Genomic DNA, 21,696 nt, shown 5'->3' on the forward strand with positions numbered 1-21,696 from the left:
TGGCAGGAGCAAGAGAGAAAGGCTGAATCTCCTTCAGGAAGAGCAAACTCTAAAAGGCTGCTCTTTGAAGTGTTCAACAAAGAAAAGAGTGGTCATCACTTACATTCCCTCTGTATTTAAATCCACAGCCATCATGGGAATTACAGAATTCATGATATAGAGCTTATGGGAAGTGGCCCATTGCCGCATGCAGAAAACTCCCACTAATTTTAATAGCCTATACCCCAATGTATCAAAGAGTACGTCTACACTACGGGATTATTCCGAATTTACATAAACCGGTTTAACAAAACAGCTTGTATAAAATCGAGTGTGCGCGGCCACACTAAACACATTAAATCGGTGGTGTGCGTCCACGGTCCGAGGCTAGTGTCGATTTCTGGAGCATTGCACTGTGGGTAGCTATTCCGTAGCTATCCCATAGTTCCCGCAGCCTCCCCCGCCCCTTTGAATTTCCGGGTTGAGATCCCAGTGCCTGATGCGGCAAAAATCATTGTCGCGGGTGGTTCTGGGTAAATGTCGTCAGTCACTCCTTCCGCTGGGAAAGCAACGGCAGACAAGCATTTCATGCCTTTTTTCCCTGGATTGCCCTGGAAGATGCCATAGCATGGCAATCATGGAGCCTGTTTCGCCTTTTGTGACTGTCACCGTATGTGTACTAGATGCCGCTCACAGAGGCGATTCAGCAGCGCTACACAGCAGCATGCTTTTGCTTTTGCATGATAGCAGAGATGGTTATCAGCCATATTGTACCATCTACCATACCATAAATTGGTAATAAGATGATCGTGGCTACCAGTCCTTTTGCACTGTGCCATTTGCTGCTGTCATAAGTGCCCCTGGCTGCTCTTAGCCAGGGGCGCAAAAGCCAAAATTGGGAATGACTCCCTGAGTCAATCCCTCCTTTTTGCTATCTAAAAATAGAATCAGTCCTGCCTAGAATATGGGCAAGTGTACTAGAGAACCACTGTATCAGAGAACCAGAGAGCACAGCTGCTCTGTGTCAGATCCTGCAGAAATTAAGAGCTGTATTCTATTCACAGGGGGTGCTCCTGCAACAACCCCACCTGTTGATTCCGTTCTTCCCTCAGCCTTCCTGGGCTACCGTAGCATTGTCCCCCCACTTGTGTGATGAAGTAATAAAGAATGCAGGAATAAGACACAGTGACTTGTTAGTGAGTTATGAGTGGAAGGCAGCATCCAGCTGCTATGATAGTCCAGACAGGACAGTAAGGAGTGTGTAGGAGAGGAGCCCAGCATCCCTCTGCTAGTTCAGGGGCAATTGAATCTTTTCTTTACACATGAAGGGTGGGGGCTGATGGAGCTCAGCCCCCTGTTGCTATGATGACGATGGTTATCAGCCATATTGTACCATCTACCAGGAAAAATTAGGGCCAGGCGCCCTTGATCGACCTAACAGATGCTAGTCAGCATGGTTACCAGTCCTTTTGCACTGCCCCATGTGCCAATAGGCTGATGATGAGGACGGATACCAGTCGTTTTGTACCATCAGCCATCCATAGCGTGGGGGGAGCAAGGATGTTGGTGTTGAGTGCTGCACCATCGCGTCTATCTGCAGCATTCAGTTAAGATAGGGTGACATGTAAAAGAGTCAAGAGAGGATTGTTTTCCCTTTCACTTCTGGGGGTGGGTGGGGGGGTGCGTAAATTGCCTAGCTATGCCCTGACCCACCGCGGACACTGTTTTTGACCCTAGAAGCATTTGGAGCTCAGCCAAGAATGCAAATGCTTTTCAGAGACTGCAGGAACTGTGGGATAGCTTGAGTCCTCCAGTCCATGAGCGTCCATTTGATTCTTTGGCTTTCCGTTACGCTTGTCACGCAGCAGTGCGCTGAGCCCCTGCTATGGCGTCTGTCTGGAGATTTAAAAAAATGATTTTGAATTTCGTCTTCTGTAACGGAGCGCTGATAGAACAGATTTGCCTGCCCTTACAGCGATCACGTCCGCATGGTCCATGCGGGAGCTCTTTCTTTATTTTGATTTTTAACTGCATCGCCACACGTGCTGATCGGAGCTCCATGCTGGGCAAACAGGAAATATTCAAAACTTCGTGGGGCTTTTCCTGTCTACCTGGCCACTGCATCCGAGTTCAGATTGCTGTCCAGAGCGGTCAGTGGTGCACTGTGGGATACCGCCCGGAGGCCAATACCGTCGATCAGCGGCCACACTAACCCTAATCCGATATGGTAATACCGATACTAGCGCTACTCCTCTCGTTAGGGAGGAGTACAGAAACCGGTTTAAAGAGCCATTAAAATCGATATAAGGTGCCTCCTAGTGTGGACGGTTGTGGCGTTAAATCGGTTTTAGGCTCCTAAAACCGATTTAAACGCCTAGTGTAGACCAGGCTAAAGAGAGTATAGAGTTCAGAGTAATGCCTGATTGTGGTACCTCTTCCCTTGTGGAGAATTGGTTTAGAAGGGATTCTCCTGATCTATAACTACTCTCCCTCCTATTTTGGCTAGTTAGTTGATGTAATTAAAGACCATGTCAGTGGCAGAGAAAAATAATCATTGCCACAGGAGAGAGGACTCCTGCTGCTGCTGCATAAATGCCTACTGCCTGTATGATCACCTCCTCATTTCCAGCAACACAAATCTAGAACAGAGCTATAGCATGGGCCTGTGTAGAAAGGAAGCGGGTAACAAATATAGCACGTCCCAACCACACCCTTATTAACCACCCTGCCCACTTTGAAAAATAACTGGGTGGCCTACGGCTGTGCAAAGAAGTAGCTGTTGCTATGAGAGGAGCAGCTCGGCTCCATGCATTTGGTTTCAGTTCACTCAACCAGTGTAACATATGTGTCGAGTGCAGCCTTGCATATTTGTACTATAGACATAGTAGAGGACGAGTTTATTGCCAGTCTTTCCCCACCCACAACTCCTCAAAACCAGAAAAGGAGAGAGGGAGAGAGGAATATAAGAGGCTTTATCGCTACTCAAGGAAAGGTGAAGTGCAATTCTAAATATGTAACTGCCCCACTTGTAAGGCTTTGCTACAACTGCTTTTGTGCAATACAATTTTCATAAAGGCTTATATGGAAATATTCAAGGAACATACACTGTGAAAAGCAGATATGCCCAAGTTACAGGTTTTCACCTACCTAGATCAAGGGGACCTGAGGGAAGAGAAACAGAGAAGGAGATGCAGGACTTGGAGGTGGAGGGAAAAAAGCCTCTGCAATATTGTGGAGAGCAAAGGGAGAGCAGCAATTGGGAAACAAACTTGCCAGCAACGAGAGAATACAGAACAACCAATCAAAATTGTCCTCATTTCCCTATCTGTCAGATGGTAGTTGCTATGCTTCTGCGCACTGTACACAAAGCTGACCAAACACTAGAATTTGTGTGCCACTGGAAATTGTGAGATTTCACATTCCCTGCAAAAGTCTATGACATTCTGCTAATGTTAAAAGAAAAAGACAGCTCCATAACCTAAACCCATACATATGCTGTAAGGACAGTCTTCATTTCAGTATTATCAGCCAGCCAAGGTGCAGAGACCAAATAATTGTCATTATGGCCTGGTCTACACTGGTGTGGGGTCGATGTAAGATACGCAACTTCAGCTATGAGAATAGCATAGCTGAAGTCGATGTATCTTATTTCGACTTCCCTCCCATCCTCATGGCGCAAGATCAACGGCCGCGGCTCCCCCGTCGACTCCGCTTCCGCCTCTCGCCCTGGTGGAGTTCCGGAGTCAATGGGAGTGCATTCGGAGATCAATCGTCTAGACAAGACACGATAAATCAATCCCCAATAGATTGATTGCTGCCCGACGATCCGGCGGGTAGTGTGGACGTACTCTATGTTTAATTGGTGGTAACAAAAAATGATCCTTAGACACTAATGGACAGATTTACAAAGGAATTTAGGTCCCTAAAAATGCAGATAGGTGCCTGGTGGGATTTACACATATGCCTAAACAGGTTAGGTGTCTAATTCCCACTGAAAGCCATCGGAGGTAGGCCCTAGTCCATTTAGACAGTTTTGTAAAGCTCACTGTGTGCAATCTGTATCTTTAGACACTTAAAATACCTTATAAATCTCACCCTATAAATTGGTTTTCAGAAGTGCTGAGCACCCACAGCACCAGCTGTAGTCAATGGGACTTGCAGGTGCTTATCTCCTCTGAAAAAAATCAGACTGCAAAGACCCAGTCCTGCAAGTGTACTCAGCAGAGTGCAAGCACCTTGTAGGAGGCGCCCAGCACTTTGCAGTATAAAGCCCTAAGTGTCAGAACCAGAATGTGGGCAGTCTTGTGGTTAGAGCCAGAGGCCAGCCTAGTGGTGAGAGCAAGAGACAGGAGTCAAGTCAAGGGTCAGAGCTGGGGTCAGAAGCCACTAACCAAGGGGTCCTCAAGCTGGGGGTTGGGAAGTCACGAGCTGTCAGCCTCCACCCCAAACCCCACTTTGTATCCAGCATTTATAATGGTGTTAAATATAAAAAAAGTGTTTTTAATGTATAAGGGGGGTCGCACTCAGAGGCTTGCTATTTGAAAGGGGTCATCAGTACAAAAGTTTGAGAATCACTGCACTAACCAGAGCCAAGGCTCAGAGCCAGCATCAGGAGTCAGGCAAGACACCAGAGCTGGGGCAGACTGGAGGAGAAGCAATGCTGAACTGACTAACCCAGGCTCAGCTGAGAGGGAACTCAACCCCATGGTTCCTGTCATGAAAGATACAATAATACCAACAGAGAAGGAGCTGATGGATCTCTGATCTAACAGAAGTAGTAACTTTCTTTTAGGTGTGTTTTGTTAAGGATTCAGAAAGAAAAGAACCAAAAACTATGTTACAGGCTGTTTAATGAAAGTGTCAATAAAGATTAAAAGCCAAGGTTTTGATCCTGAAATGTGCTCCATCCAGGTAGATCCCTGTGCCAATGTAGAGTACTACTGACTTCAATGGGGCTCCATGAGCATGAAACTCATTCCAGGATAAACCTAAACATTTAACTTACAACTCTGAGAGATGGCAAAATCAGCCTCATCCCATATCATGAATCTGCTGAGACTAAAAGATGTTTATTTGTACTTATATTAAACTTTGAATTGTACCCTTCATCCTATTCTTTATTTTCATGTCTTTCAGAAAGACAGGAATAGGGTTGCAAAGGTAATACTGATCTGGCTGCTCAGGTTGTAATTATTTACAGAAGCATTTCAAACCTACATCACGGGAAGTAGCCAAGTTCTTGCTGTTTTCTGCTCCTAGAAGAGTTTTCATTTTGTGCATGATATTCTCCCTCCGCTGCTGTCGAAACATCTTCTCCTGATCACACAGAGCCATGCTGAACCGGAGGTCAGTTGAAGAACTGTTTTGCAAAACAGACAGACTGTGAACCCCAAAACAGATAAACAAAATTTCACCTACGATCCCATAGACTTTAATGGGAACAGCAACAGTTGCTAATGGTTTACATTAGAAACAATAAAATACAAAGTACTAGATAAATTGTATAATCATACTATAATGTACCACATTCTATGAAGTCATTCTAAGGGGGAAGAATGTTCACAGTGTCTCTTTAGCAAAATGAATCCTCCCAGTATTCAACTCATTTTATCTGGCAAGACTGCAGCTCACAGACTAGTGAACACATGAAAGAGAAGACATAAAATATTCAGCTGTTAGTAATGTATTCTGTGACCTTTTTTAAAAAAAAGTAAGTTAACACTTATAAAATGGTTCTAGATTCACAGCCCAGGAACTTGAATCTTCTGCTTATCCACAGATCAAAGACAGTATGAACAACTGCAGTGAATGCTTCTTTGCATAACCCCACCAGAACACGTTAATGTTGACTTAGAGGTGCTGTGTTAAGTAGTGAGATGATAATTCAATCTCCATGGACACTCAGTCCTTGGCCTCTGTCCTGAGATTGTCATTAAGTGACAAATGTGGTAGCAAACTCAGTAGGACTTCCACCCATGTAGTTTAGGCCAGAAGTGGATCCCCAATGTATCCAGCAGGGCCTAATTTTTGTATTGTGATTTTCTTGGGATTCCACAGACTGGGCTCCTATTTTCCACTACTCATAGTGTAAGTAGGGTAAGAAGTTTCATCTGTCATTTGACCAGGGATGGTTAAGACTCACTCATCTTGTACACCACTCTGAGGGTGTGATCCCCGATACTCCCGCTGTACTTTTTATTGCATGACTGTTTATCACTTTATCATGCCCTTAACTCTGACTCTGTGAGTAGTGCCGCTGAATTCAATGAGACCACTCATTGAAAGTTAAGCACATACTTCAGTGTTTTGATGCATCAGGAATACAGGCTGTATGTTGGGAAAGAGGTGTTGGGGGAACCTGGCAAAAATCGTTGCTCGCATATACCTCACGGAAAGTGAGCCATTATGAAAGATGAGCTAAACAACTCTTTGGGGTATTTTGACAACTTAGTTACTAGACAGCACTTCCAAGGTTCCTTTTTGACAAACATACAGACCTGTGAACATGTAACATTTTATATAAAGTGGTAATATACATCAAAAGACATTGAATCAAACTATTATGCAGTCAGATGAACAGAATGAGTAAAGAAGCAAAAAGATTGCCTAGAATCAAGGCACCACCAAAATGCATACAATGGTATAATTCAGAGAGCAGTGACTGTTGTACTGTACAGCACAACTGAAAGGAGTTCCAGATTTCTGAGTTTCAGTAGTTAAATTAAACAGCATATTTCATATGCGTTCGATGAAAATTACAGACATAAAAAATACAGCAAACAGACTGGCTAATCGCAATGGATTTAGGAATGCAGTGGACTGAATTGTTGCTGTCATTTACATCTCTGCAGTCTCTCTACAACCAGTGGGGTTTCCAGAGTGTAGCTGGGAGCATAATTTGGTCCCTTGTGCCATTTTGTTAAGACATTCTAATATATTCTATAATTACACCATGACATGGCTATGAGGCTTGTATTGAGTTAACATCATAAGCATGAATTAATCACACCTTGTTGTGTCTAAATGTAGAAGCCACAGGAGTTTTAGGGGTGGCCCAGTGGACCACACACAGATGCCCATCTGCTGGCATAAAGAATAAGATGAAACAAACCTTGGGGGCTGTTTTCCACAGCCCCTTATGCATAAGGAGTTATATTTAATATAGTGATGGTGCCTGAAATAACTACTATAGTTACAGAAGAAAATTAGTCAATTTTTAAGTTCTCTGTTTTCAGTTGCTCATAACTTTTAGATTGAAAATTTTGATGCCTGACCTATTCCTCAAGATATGTTGTTTCTTTGAAGAGAGGAAAAACCACACATGATAAAAATTAGTCATATCACTTAATGCACTGGTGGGTGGTGTTTGGATACTACAGTGATGAGGATGGTATAAGAATTTAAATAGATTAGGATTAAATAGAATTCGCTCCTCTCCCAAATATATTAATTTGACTAAATAACTTCAGACATTCTTGAAAAATGAGAAGTGAATTTGGGGCAGGAACCATCTTTCTGTTCTGCATTGGTACAGTACCTAGTACAATAGGGCCCTGGACCATGATTAGGGCTCCTAGGTGCTACAGTCATACAAATAATTTTCCCTCACTTTCAAAAAATATTATGACCACATTTTTCTTCAGAGGGATCATTAAAAAAAAATAGTTGATCTATAAAACCAGGTCTGTAAATAGCCTTCATTGAAGAATTATTTCTTACTTTGTTATGTGTGGGGATGAGGAATGGATTTAAAATAAAGATTTTGACATGAAAATTTGAAGGTGCGCACTAGAGCATTTCATTATTTCCTTACCCTGCAAAGACTTATGCATGTGCTTACCTTTCATGGGGCTAAATCCTGGCGCCAGTGAAGTCAATGCCAGCCTTGCCATTCACTTCAGTGGGGCCATAGTTTTATTGATAGTGCATAGTTCCATTAAAGTCAGTTTCAGTTACTTCAATGGGAATATCCTCCATGTGCAAAGTTAAGTATAAGCATAAGTCTTTGCAGGATTAAAATCTTAAAGATTGATCTGATGAGCATGCATCCGCAGCTAGATAGCTAAAAGTTGAGATCAGAGTGGAAGATGACTGCAATAAGGATAACTGCTGAGGTTGGCTGCCTACTGAGCTTCTAAAGTTTTGCATAGGAGAGGACCATTGGAAAGGAGAGCACTTAGTGGAGGCCCAGGAACAAGGATCTTACAAACTACAGCCTTGCTCCTGCAAACACTTAAACAAGTGCATAATTTTACTCACATGAATGGTTACATTTAAGTCAACAGCAGACTTACTTTGTGGGTGTAACCTTCACTTTTGGATTGTCCTGAGTTTTCAATGCTTGATATTTCAACCTTACTACTAGTTAATTTTGAATTTAATTTTATATGCTTTTGAAAAAAAAAATTACAAGGAATAGAAAACACATAAATAGGCTGCTCATACAGTCATTCTCTACGGATGTGTTTGGTTAAGTGAGATACTTACCAGACTTCAAGAAACAATTCCAAAATAATTTCTGTGACCTAAACAAAAAACATTTCAAGCTGATTATCTCATTTATAGAGGAAAGAAAACACATGCACTTTGAATATACACTCCTCCTCCTCCTTATAAGCTATAAACCCACTTTATAAAGAGGAAACAATTGACCAGATATGTAAATGGGTTTCCTTAGGAAGAATGAACAGAGTGCTTTCAAAGGAGGTCACACAGTACAGAGACTACAGTTCTCAGTTAACATGGAGAGCATGTGGTGTTAAACCTTGACTTAGTCAAGTCCCATTAGAATCATAGAATATTGGAGTTAGAAGGGACCCCAGGAGGTCATTTAGTCCAACCCCCTGCTCAAAGCAGTACCGATCCCCAGACAGACTTTTACCCCAGTTCCCTAAATGGCCCCCTTAAGGATTGAGCTCATAATGCTGGGTTTAGCAGGACAATGCTCAAACCTCTGAGCTATCACTCCCCTCCATTGGCATTATCAATAAGCATTGTCTTCCCCCATACATTGTTTTGTGCGTGAGTGTCACCCTTGACCAGGATGTAATTTTTGCTCAGTCTCCACATAATTAAAAACATTGGCCTCTACTGCCAATAGCAGTACTATCTGTTATTTGCTCCACATGCAGCACCAGTAGGTACTACATCCTGATCTGGATTTGAAGCAATGACACACAGGTAAATGATTTTACTGTATGGTCTGAGACGCCAAGTCTACCATCACAAACAAATATGTTTACAATGTGATTTAAAAGATAAAGTGTCCAAGCCTGCAGCCCTTGCACATGCAATTAAAATCATCATTATTATTATACATAACTTTAATTAACTTCTTTAGGCATGCATAAAGACTAAAAGATAAGAGAAGAATTTATCACAGCTGACTGAGTGTCAAAGAGAAAGAATAAGATGTTTTCTGCTTGTTTTGAATAAACAGTCCAACAAAATCTCACTATGTATTCAAAGCTAAGAGGACCAATACAAATATTCTTTGATCAGACAGTATTTCTAGTGGGGTTTGAAAGCAAAAAATTGAAAAAATGTCAATGCCTGATCTTAAGGATAGATCATGTCTGTTAGGCATGGCTCAGTGTAAGAAGCAGCTGGAACCAGGCGAGCACTAGGAGCAATTCTACCTCCCTGAACTCTCTGACGCACAAGGGAAATATGTCTGCTATTGTACTCTTTTATGAGTAACAAACTCTCCCACATAGCACCTGCCCCTAGAAGGTGGAGTACCAGTAAGGCCTTTAGCAGGGCATACTGAAAACATGCAGTGATGCACTGGCTTTAAGAATGTATACACTGAATATTAAACAGACTCCAAAAGTGAAATGCCAGAGTTAACAGCACTCCATTCTCTATAACAAATACAAATATTAGGCATGGCTGGTATATATTTGTTGTGCATGTTGAATTCAATCTGATTTGGAATTCCTCACCATTCTCTCATAAGTAGAGCTGTGTAAAGAATTTCTAATGAATAGTTTATTTAATAAAAAATGCAGTTTTGGTTGACCCAAAACAATCTGTGAAGTTGACAGAAAATGGCCAGAGGAGGAGGAGGTACTGCTGCCACTCCCACTGTCCTCCCTGCTAGAATATGGAAGACTTTGGTTTGAACAGACCTGGATCAGATCTGAAACTGATCTTTTCAATTGATTCAAATTTTTGAAACATTTCAGATTTGGTTTGACCCGAACTGATTTTTTTTTTCCTTTCTGATTTTCCGAACCACCATTGAACTTGAAAAATCAGTTATTTGCACAGCTCTACTCGTAAGGCTCATCATAGTTTGATTTCTTTTAAAAAGGCTTTCCCCTACTCATTGTCTAATGTAAAGGAAAATTAGTGAACTAAATGACTCCATCCATAGAAAAAAAGTATTTGCAATTTGACAACAACTTAATATTGACACAAAATATATAAAGCATATTGTTCTCAATTAATTTCAGATACATCAACCCCTTTCCCTCTCTCTCGCCTCTTTCCTAACTAAATGATGATTTAAGTCTCATTTCTGTAACATGGCAGACCGAGACACCAATACAGAACAGTCAACCAAAAAGTGTAAAAGACTAGGTATTAACCAGAGCATTCATAAGACACAAGTACTCAGGTGAGCAATAACTTCCAAAAGAGATGGTGTTAGAATTACATCAACTCTCAGGCTGTAGTAAATTATACCTTATATACATTTCTTAACTGATTTACCAAAAAGGCCTTAACCAGTTACTTGCTTGAAATCAGCATAAGTGAGGAGAAAGCTTTTGGAAAAGCTGTCAGGGAATGATAGTGCATACATGGGTAGCATGTAATCTACTACAAAAGCAATAGCTTCTATGTAATCTAGGAACAAGCAAAACTCCCAGGCTGTTACCCAGCCAGAATACTGTGTAGCTAAAGATAAGAAACCTGAAAAAAGACTTACATTGTGTGCTCTGACTTTCCAAATACCAGATTTCAAGTCAGCTGGCTACTGCATTAACATTCATCATCATGTTTGAGACTTTAGCAAAACAGGCCAAGCTATTGAGATTTGCAACTTACTTCATTAAAAGTAAATGGAACTTCTTTCTTCTCCCCCAGTTTCAGGGAGGATATAATAAATGTTGATGTGCCAAGAGTCTCATCCATGACATAGTTGGCATCCATTAATGTGATCTACAAAAGATATAAAAAGAGAGCTTTAAAAACAAAAATATAGACTATAGATAGGAACATGTCTAAGCCATTCACTCTGTACTCAATGACCAGACACAAGCAACAATATTCCTTTGGCACTTAATAGGTTTGGTTTATGACTTAGTAGAAGCTTTTGAGGGTTTGCACTACACAGATATGAACCACTTCTGAGACTGTTTGCACTACACAGATATGAACAGATATGAACCTTTCATCTGAGACTGTCACAGTGCTTTACAAACTTATCAAATCTAGCACCACCCTTGACAGGGATAGTTAGAAAGCCAAAAGTATAGCTGGGTTCCCCTTGCCAGGCAGGGTAAAATTTTATAGGTGGTGAAACTGATGATGTACACAATTTAAAAGCTATATGCCAAAGATCATACAGCAAGTCAGTGGTAGCAGAACTCAAAAAGTGTCCTAACTCATATTATTAGAACATAAGAATGGCCGTAGTGGGTCAGACCAATGGTCCGTCTAGTATCCTGTCTTCTCACAGTGACCAATGTCAGACACTTCAGAGGGAATGAATAGAACACGGTAATTATTGAGTGATCCAGTCCCAGCATCCAGCCCTGACCATTAAACATTAATAGACCTATCTTCCATGAATTTACATAATTCTCTTTTTTTTTAACCCAATTATACTTTTGGCCTTCAAAACATCATTTGGCAATGAGTTCCACAGGTTGACTGCACGTTTTATGAAGAAGTACTTTCTTTTGTTTGTATTAAACCTGCTGACTTAATTTTATTAGGTGACCCCTGGTTCTTGTGTTATGTGAAGGGGTAAATAACACTTCCTTAATCATGTTCTCCACACCATTCATGATTTTATAGACCTCTATCATATCCCCCTTTAGTGGTCTCTTTTCCAAGCTGAACAGTACCAGTCTTTTTAGTCTTTTTAATGGAGGGAGAGATAGCTCAGTGGTTTAGAGCATTAGCCTGCTTAAGCCCAGAGTTGTGAGTTCAATCCTTAAGGGAGCCATTTAGGGATCTGGGGCAAAAAATCTGTCTAGGGATTGGTCCTGCTTAGAGCAGGGGGTTGGACTAGATGACCTCCTGAGGTCCTTTCCAACCCTGATATTCTATGTGGAATATTCTAATATACCTTTCTTGAGATGGGATCACCAGAACTGCATGCAATATTCAAGGTGTGGGTGTACCATCACTTTCTATAGTGGCATTATAATATTTTCTGTCTTAATATCTATCCCTTTCCTAATGGTGATGAACATTCTGTTAGCCTTTTTGACTGCACTGCATATTGAGTGGATGTTTCCAAAGAACTATCCACAGTGACTCCAAGAACTCTTTCTTGAGTGGTAACAGCTAATTTAGACCCCATCATTTTGGAGGTATATTTGGGATTGTTTTCCAATATGCATTACTTTGCATTTATCAACATTAAATATCATCTGCCATTTTGTTGTCCAATCATTCAGTTTTCCAGGATCCATTTGCAATGCTTTGCAGTCTGCTTTGGACTTAACTATCTTGAGTAATTTTGTATCATCTGAAAAACTATCACTTCAGCCTTTTTACAGATCATTTATGAATGTTGAACACAGGTCCCAATACAGATCCGTGGGGAACCCTGTTATTTACTTCTCTCCACTGAAAACTGACCATTTATTCCTGCCCTTTGTTTCCTGTCTTAACCAGTTACTGAACATGAGAGGACCTTCCCTAATTCCTCCTATCCCATGACTGTTTATTTTGTTTAAGATCCAAGGCCAATCAGAGGAGGAGCCAGGAGGGCCATTTAGCCTCGGCCTCAAGCTTAAAGGGGTGTCAAATTTAGATACTTGTGAAACTTATCAAATGCCAAAAAATTAACAACTTGTTTTTATGCACATCCATATTGGACCAAAATGTGACACTCTCTCTCAGCTTAGAGCTGCAAATTTAAGCAAATAAGAGATGTGATTTGGTAAAAGACATTTTTTTTGTTAACTGATTGTGACAAGATGGCCAATGTAGTATAGTGGGTCCTGCGCTTTTCTTGGTGGGGGGCTAAGATGCCACCCCTTGCCCCTGCTCTTGGGGCACTGAGGGCCCCACTAGTGGCCCGGGAAGGTGGTAAAGGAGGGAAGCATGGGAGGGGTCTGCGTTTGCTCCTTAATCTGAGCCCCAGCCCCACTCAACCCCTGTGGGTTCTTTCCCCCTTGGGTGGGGTACCTTCGGTCCTTAAACGCTGGGAGAGGGAGTCTCCCTCCCCTGCTGGGGCAGGGTCTCCCTTACTCTGGTTTTCTGATCTTCCAAGTCTCACAGCACACCTCCAAGCTCCAGTCCTCTCTCCTTCCTCCTTCTCCCCTGACTGCTTGAAGCAAGGGGTTTTACTATGTTGTTAACAGGGCATTAATTGACTACAGGTGCTCCAATTAACCTGTAGCAACCCTCCCTAGTCTACAGGGAACCATGCCTTAGTTAGCCTAGAGCTTATATACTTCCCCTCTCCGACTCTCCCACTGCCCTCCTGTATCACATGATATAGATTTTTTCATATTAAAGAGTTTAAAATATTCATAAATATTAATAAAAATATATCCGTTCTGATAGCACAAGATTAGACCGCGATGAATGTGTCCTCTCAGATCAGCTGATTATATAAACAAACCACCACTAGTGGCTGGTGCTGGATCAAGTGTGTGTTGAGAGAATTGTTACATTTCAGTGTCTTTATAGTTTTACATCTAGTTGATTAAGGAATTATTTATGTGTGAGAATTCCTCATTATTATCTTCAGATGGTAGCTAAAAGAGGTGACTGGTTGGTTGGTTAAGCCTTAGCTTGGTAGCCTAGCCAGCATCATAGGCTTTTGTAGTCTATAGGCCCAGATTCAAGGTGAAAATTTGTGAGGACAATCTTATACAGTGAGTTTCATGAGGACACGCATTTGAAATTTTTTGGATATTATCCCTCTGTCTGTATCCGTGTCTGTGTTTACTATATATATGTCATACCTTTGTCTTCAGCTCAGCCTGTTATATTATAACTTGCATGCTTGAGTTTTGATTCAGTGATAAGGATAATAACCTGTCTGACTGTTTCATTTTGTGTTCTTAATTAGTATGCCTTCGTTTTAAGTCTTTTCAGCATTTGTGTACATGTTTACAGTAGAAGACTTCAATTGTAGATAAGCTACTTATTTACAGCAGAATATTTCAAGTGTGGATAGGCTACATATTGACCAGATAGATCACTATGAAGAGGAGATTTGAAAGTGGTGCAAGCAAGAGATGTTGAAAACAACTGAGTGAAGCAGCAGCTAAAAGCTCAAAGTCAATAATTTCATTTCTCAAACCACTGGAAAACACACCTTACCCAACAAACAATGCTACAGATAATGAAAACTCCGCAACTGCAACAGGTGATATTTCAATGTCAATATCTGAACATGAGGACAATAGTCAAGAAGGAGATGTGCCAACAGTAATAGATGCAGCAGAAGAGCCTGTGTACGATCAAGAAACTCAACAGCAACAGGAAGCTGTAGATCTTACGCAGCAAGAGCAATTCATGAGTACTACAGGTTTGACTGTGACTGATATTGGAATTACTGACAAGAGCAATGCAGCCCAAATGCAATCTTTTCTTCAAATTAGTTGTTTTCAAATTCCAAGTAACATTCCATGAGATGCTGATAATCATGCTTTCCCTACTTGTCTGCTGGCAAAAACTCTTCCAAATGGTGACACCTGCACAAGAGACTGGTTATGCCGGAGTATGGAAAAACAATCTCTGTACTGTGCACCTTGCTTCATTTTGAACAAAAGTTCTGCAAATGCATCAATTCTCCCTGATCAATCAGGATGGAGCATCAGAGGTTGGAGAAAGTTGAAAGACTGAATACCATCCCATGAGAGTTCAACGTCACACAAAGAAAACTATGTTGCATGGAAATCAGCCAGTACGGCAGCATCAGCTGAAAGTTCAGTTGAGAATTTAGTCTTTAGTGAACTTGCTACAGAAACTATTAACTGGAAAAAATTTCTTGAGTGCATCCTGAATGTCATCCTTTTTCTTTCTGAGCAGGGATTGACTTTCTTTGGTTCCAGTCAACATACTGGTGATTGTGCAAATGGAAACTTTCTAGGCATAGTTGAGCTCCTCAGCAAATATGACCCACTTTTATCAGAGCATGTTAAATGTGTTTGAGAATTGCAAGTCCATTATCTCTCCACACGCATACAAAACAAGTTTATTGAGCTATGTGGGTCATTCGTACAAACAATAATTCTTGATGAGATTCAAAATGCCAGGTAGTTATCAATCATTGTTGATGCCACTCCAGATTGTTCTCACAAGGAACAGACTACTATGGTTATTTGATATATTAAGATTGTAGACAGCTCAAAATTTTCAATTGAAGAAAGGTTTATTTTGTTTGCTAATTTCATGAGAAAAACTAGAAAAGAAATTGCTGCTCAAGTACTAGCAATTCTAGAAGGTTAGACTTTCAAGTCTGCATTGGTCAAGCCTATGACAATGGATCTAACATGGCTGGGAAGTACAAAGGTGCACAAGCAGTTCTGCTTCAGCATAATTCAAACTGTATTTTCTCCAGCTGTGGAAACCACACACTAAACCTTGTAGGTGTGGACTGTGCTGAATCATGCAAGGAGCCAATTACTTACTTCGGAACTATTCAGCAAATGTGCAATCTCTTCAGTAGCAGTCCACAAAGGTGGGAAATTCTGAAGCAATATCTTCCTGTCTCACTGCATGAGGTGTCCAAAACTAGATGGTCTGCACGGATTGATGGTGTTCAGTCAGTTGCACAGCATTTGAATTCAGTGAGAAAGACTTTAATTGAGCTTGAATCTCTCAATCTCACTGCACAGGCTCGAACTGAACTTCAGTCTATTCAGAAGCACATGTCCAAATTTGAATGCATTCTGTCGTCATCTTTGTGGATGAAGCTACTTACAACGATCTACCAAACTAATCTGGTAATTGAAGCACACAATGCTACACTTGATGTTGAGAGGGATAACACTGAAAGTTGTTGTCAGTAGCTACTGGTGTGATCTGCTCTTGTTCGATGATGATAACAGTCGGCTGCGTGCGTGTTCCCTCTGTGTGCTGCCCCGGCTCTGCGCAGATAGCTGACACAGCAAACCCCGAGAGAACCCCCAAAGACTACAGTCTCTAGTAAGGTATGAAGGAACCCGAGCCAGGTTTATTGTCAAACGAAGCACAATAATAGTTTCCTACAGACTCTACAGGACATACTATGAATATGTGCCCCCTGGCAATGGACACAGCTCAGTCAGTGGCGGGACTTTCCACTGCCCCCTAGGCTGGACAAAGATGTGCACTCTGGGACCTACTTTTATACAGTTACAGGACAGATTACTCATCCCTACTGATGTATTGCGGTACATCCCCTTGGCTCATTAGGGTGCTGTCTTCCCTTTGATCATGTTCCACACAAACAGATCTATCCATCATGCTGTCCTGTCTTTAAGATGCACTTGCCTGTTCCTTGTTATGTCTATGGAGTGTCCTGATGTCATCTTGGCACAAGTTCCTCTTCTCGCTACTTCTGTGAGTGAGGCCTACCTCTGGCTCACAGCCCAGCTTTTGTTTAGCCGTGCCTGGAAGTACTTTGGTTCAGACTTCAGGCCTCAGACTAGGCCTCTGACACAAGAGTTTATATTTCAGGGCCTCATCTTACTACAAAAGTCTTATCAATTACATTCAACAGATTTGCAAACAATGGGATGCAATCCTGACTGAGTCCAAATTAGTAACATAGAATATTGGCATTTCATCTGAATTCTCCCCCAATCACAATTTACCTCCTGAATCTGATGCTGAGTAGCATTATAGGGTCAATGTCTTCCTTGTCATCATTGACTCTATTCAATCAGATCTTACAATTTGATTTGAGTCACTGCGACTAATTTGTACCCTTTTAGGGTTTCTTTGGCAGTTCAATAGACTGAGTAATGAAGATCTGCTCTCTGCAGCTGAACAATTTCAGCAACAGTACAACAAAGAAATCTCAAAAGATCTCAGGGACGAGGTCATCTTCCTCAAAAGAATTTATTCCATGACCTTAAAATTGGATTGCAAGCCAAAGGAATTGCTTCAAGAAATACTCAAAGTTGGACTCTCTGGGGTGTTTCCTAATATCACAATTGCATTGCGTATTTTTGTCAGTTTGCCTGCATCAGTGGCTTCAGGTGTTGAAGCAACGTGTTGAAGCAGGTAAAGAACTATCACCATTCAACTAAGAGACAAAAGCATTTGGGCTTGCCATGCTTAATATCAACTGTGACATTGCATGAAAGCTAGATTTTTCCTCAATAATTAGTGCATTTGCACAGAAAAAGGCTAGAAAAGCATTTGTTAAATAAAAAAAATTGAAATTATTTCTCACTCTTTCTTTGGTGCATTATTTTGTTTTCATGTGTTGTCATTTTTTATTTGTATTATGGTTAGGGGCCTCAAAAGCTGGAAGTGGCCCGGGCCTCTCTGTACCTCTGAGAGGGCCTGTTAAGAGCCTTTGGTGAGGGACCTTGTCAAAGGCTTTCTGGAAGTTCAAGTACATTATATCCACTGGATCACCCTTGTCCACATTTGTTGACTCCCTCAAAGAATTCTAATAGATTGGCAAGGCATGACTTCACATTACAAAAGTCATGTTAACTCTTCCCCAACAAATCATGTTCCTCTGTGTCTCTGATAATTCTGCTCTTTACTATTGTTCCAATCAATTTTCCTGGTACTGAAGTTAGGTTTACCAGCCTCTAATTGCCAGGATCGCCTCTGGAGCCTTTTTAAAAATTGGCATTACATTAGCTATCCTCCAGTCATCTGGTACAGAGGCCGATTTAAGCGACAGATTATATACCACATATAGCAATTCTGCAATTTCACATTTGAGTTCCTTCAGAACTCTCGGGTGAATACCATCTGGTCCTGGTTTCTTACTACAGTTAAATTTATCAATTTGTTCCAAAACCTCCTCTATCGGCACCTCAGTCTGGAGCACTGCCTCAGCTTTGCGCCTAAAAAGAATGACTTGTGTGTGGGAATCTCCCTCAATTCCTCTGCAATGGAGACTGATGCAAAAAAATCATTTAGCTTCTCTGCAACAGCCTTGTCTTTCTTGAGTGCTCCTTTAGCACCTCAGCTATCCAGTGGCCCCACTGATTGTTTGGCAGTCTTCCTGATTTTGATGTAATTTAAAAAAAAATGCTGTTAGTTTTTGTGTTTCTTTTATTAGTTGTTCTTCAATTCTTTTTTGGCCTGTCTAATTATATTTCTGCACTTGACTTGCCAGAATTAAATCCTATTGAAGAAAACACAAAGGAGGAGAGATGTCCAATTTTTAAAAGATCCCTTTTTGCATCTAAATGTCTCTTTTGCTTTGTTGATAGTGGCTTTTTTTTTTAGTGCTCTTACTATTTTTTTTAATTTGGGGTATACATTTAATATGACCCTCTATTATGGTGTTTTGGAAAAGTTTCCATGCTGCTTGCAGGCATTTCAATCTTGCAACTGTTCCTTTTAATTTCTGTTTAACTAGCTTCATTTTTTTTTATAGTTCCCCCTTTTTAAGTTAAATGCTACTGTAGGGGGCTTCTTTGGTGTTTCTCCTCACACAAGGATGTTAAATTTAATTACATTATGGTTGTTATTACCAAGTGGTTCAGCTATATTTACTTCTTGGACAGATCCTGTGCACCATTTAGGACAAAATCAAGAATTGCCTCTCTCCTTGTGGGTTCCAGGATTAGCAGCTCCAAGAAGCAGTCATTAATAGTGTCTAGAAATTTTATCTCAGCATCCCACCTGAGGTGATATGTGCCCAGTCAATATGGGGATCATTGAAATCCTCCATTATTATTGGGTTTTCTGTTTTTGTAGCCTCCCTAATCTATCTCAGCATTGCATAATCACTATCACCATCCTGGTCAGGAGGTTTGTAGTATATTCCTACTGCTATACTCCTATTATTCAAGCATGGAATTTCTATACATATTTTGTACCCTGATATGACTGAGTCCCATTGGTTACCCCCGTTCCACCAAGTTTATGTGATGCCTATTATATCAATATCCTCATTTAATACCAGGCACTCAAGTTCACCCATCTTACTATTTAGTATATTAGTATTTACTATGAAAGCAGCAAAGAATCCTGTGGCACCTTATAGACTAACAGATGTATTGGAGCATGAGCTTTCGTGGGGGAATACCCACTTAGTATTTACTATATAACTTTCAGTTCCCTACTCTTTTTAATTACTAGATCACAGTACAGCAATAATTACTTGGCATAATGCACAAAAATTCCAAACTTGTAAACCTGTACTCTATGTCCAATCAAATCCAAAAATCCATTGGCATATTCTCCATCTCAGCGAGGACCACACCTTTTGGAATGTGAGCTGCATAAGTAAACAACTGAGATTCTGGAACACAATTTCCCATTCCTATTGTCATACCAGTGTTTGGAAGAAAGCATAACAAGTCATATTTCTGGAGAGAAAGAAGCAGAGGACGGTGCATCAGATAGAGCCTTCTTATGGTAACATCATCATGTTCTTCATCAAGGACATACTTACATACACATACACACACACACACACGTAGACGTACCGAAGAACATAGCTGCAATTATTAAAATAATAAATGTTCTCCTATCATTCAGTAAACCTTTGAAGGTTGAAAGAAACCTGTAGATATCAGGAATGGGTTTTTTATCATTGACTTTAATGGGAGCAGAGTTAGACATGTTTGAACTAGAGCACCTGTTTTAGAAAAAACATCCAATATCATAAGAATGGCCATACTGGGTAAGAGCAATGATTCATCTAGCCCAGTTTCCTGTCTTCCAAAAGTGGCCAGTGCCAGACACTTCAGAGGGAATGAAGAAAACAGGCCAATTATCAAATAAATTATCCCCTGCCATCCAGTCTCAGCTTCTGACAGTCATATGTTTAGGTACACGCAAAGCATATGGTTGCATCCCTGACCATCTTGGCTAATAGCTATCTATGAACCTATCCTTCATGAACTTATCTAATTCTTTTTTTTAACCCAAGTGGACTTTTGACCTTCACAACATCTGCTGGCAACAAGTTCACAAGTTGACTGTGCACTTGTGTTTTGAAGTACTTCCTTATGTTTGTAATTCTTGATTAAAAAATTTTGAATAGTGGCGAATCCACTAGTACCCTTGGTAAATTGTACCTTTCTACTCCTACTCAAGATTCAGCTGTTTATACATGCAAGGATCACATTAGCCCCTTTGGCCACAGTGCTGCACTGGGAGCTCATGTTCAGCTGATTTTCCACCATGACCCCCAAGTCATGGCTTCCTGGGATAGAGTCCCCCATCCTGTATGGCCTGCATTCTTTCTTCCTAGATATTTACAGTGACTTTACATTTGGCAGTACTGAAATGCATACTGTTTGATTGCACCCAGTTTACCAAGCTATCTGGATTGCTATGTATCAATGACCTGTCCTCTTCATTATTTACCACTTCACCAATCTTTGTGTCAGCTGCAAACTTGATCAGTGATGATTTTATATTTACTTCCAGAACATTGACAAAAATGTTAAATAGCATCAGCTGAAGAACTGATCCCTGCAGGACCCTTCTAGAAGCAAACCCACTCAATGATTCCCCATTTACAATCACACTGAGACCTATGAGCCAGTTCTAGTTTCTTAAATCAAAATATTATGTAGTACCAAGTCAAACACCTTCTAGAAGCCTAAGTATATTACATTAACACTATTACCTTTATCAAGCAAATGTATATAAAAAAGATATCAAGTTAGGTTAACAAGATCAATTTTTCATTAACCAATGTTGACTGATATTAATTATATTAACTTCCTTCAATTCATCAAGTCCCATATCAGCCATTTCATTATTTTGCCTGGGTTCAACATCAGATTGATTTACAATTACCTGAGTCATCCCATTTACCCTTATTAAATATTCACATAATATTAGCTTTCTTCCAGTCCTCTGTAACTTCTCCACTGCTCAAAGACTTATTGAAAATCCACATTAACTGTCCCAGGAGCTCCTTGGCTGGTTTATTTTAAATTCTTGTATGCAGATTATCCAAACCTGCTGAAAATGCCTAACCTTAATAGTCATGGTTTAACATTCTCCAGAGTTATTGTTGTAATGTAAAGTATCAGAGGGGTAGCCGTGTTAGTCTGGATCTGTAAAAAGTGATAGAGTCCTGTGGCACCTTATAGACTAACAGAAGTACTGGAGCATAAGCTTTCATGGGTGAATACCCACTTCATCAGACGCATGGCAGTCATTATTTTAATAATGGCAGTTGTATTTTTAGTATCTATCTTAGGGTTTTATACTGCCTCCAATCACCATGGGACCTGAGTGCCATTCACATAAAATCCACAAGAATAGCAAAGTTCCTAGGAGACTTTAATAGCATCTCTGGTACTTCTCTCTCTATGGAATTAAAAACTCCTCTTGGTTGGGGTGTTTGTTTTGTTTTTAGGCTTGGTTACACTTGTG

The 21,696-nt window shown here is 40.7% G+C and overlaps 1 protein-coding gene across 2 annotated transcripts in view; it reads right to left on the reverse strand.

The window, feature by feature from the left end:
* PLA2G4A (phospholipase A2 group IVA) overlaps positions 1-21,696 on the reverse strand; it is a 140,672-nt gene that overhangs the window by 48,532 nt on the left and 70,444 nt on the right. For both annotated transcript variants that reach the window (XM_045026143.1, XM_045026142.1), the window contains exons 5-7: positions 11,032-11,145; positions 8,467-8,504; positions 5,197-5,338 (exon numbers count right to left, since the gene is read on the reverse strand). In XM_045026143.1, coding sequence (XP_044882078.1) covers positions 5,197-5,338; positions 8,467-8,504; positions 11,032-11,145 — 294 coding nt within the window. The remainder of the gene's footprint in view (positions 1-5,196; positions 5,339-8,466; positions 8,505-11,031; positions 11,146-21,696) is intronic.

The sequence above is a fragment of the Mauremys mutica genome, chromosome 8 (genome assembly GCF_020497125.1).
Source record: "Mauremys mutica isolate MM-2020 ecotype Southern chromosome 8, ASM2049712v1, whole genome shotgun sequence".
NCBI classification, from domain to species: domain Eukaryota; kingdom Metazoa; phylum Chordata; order Testudines; family Geoemydidae; genus Mauremys; species Mauremys mutica.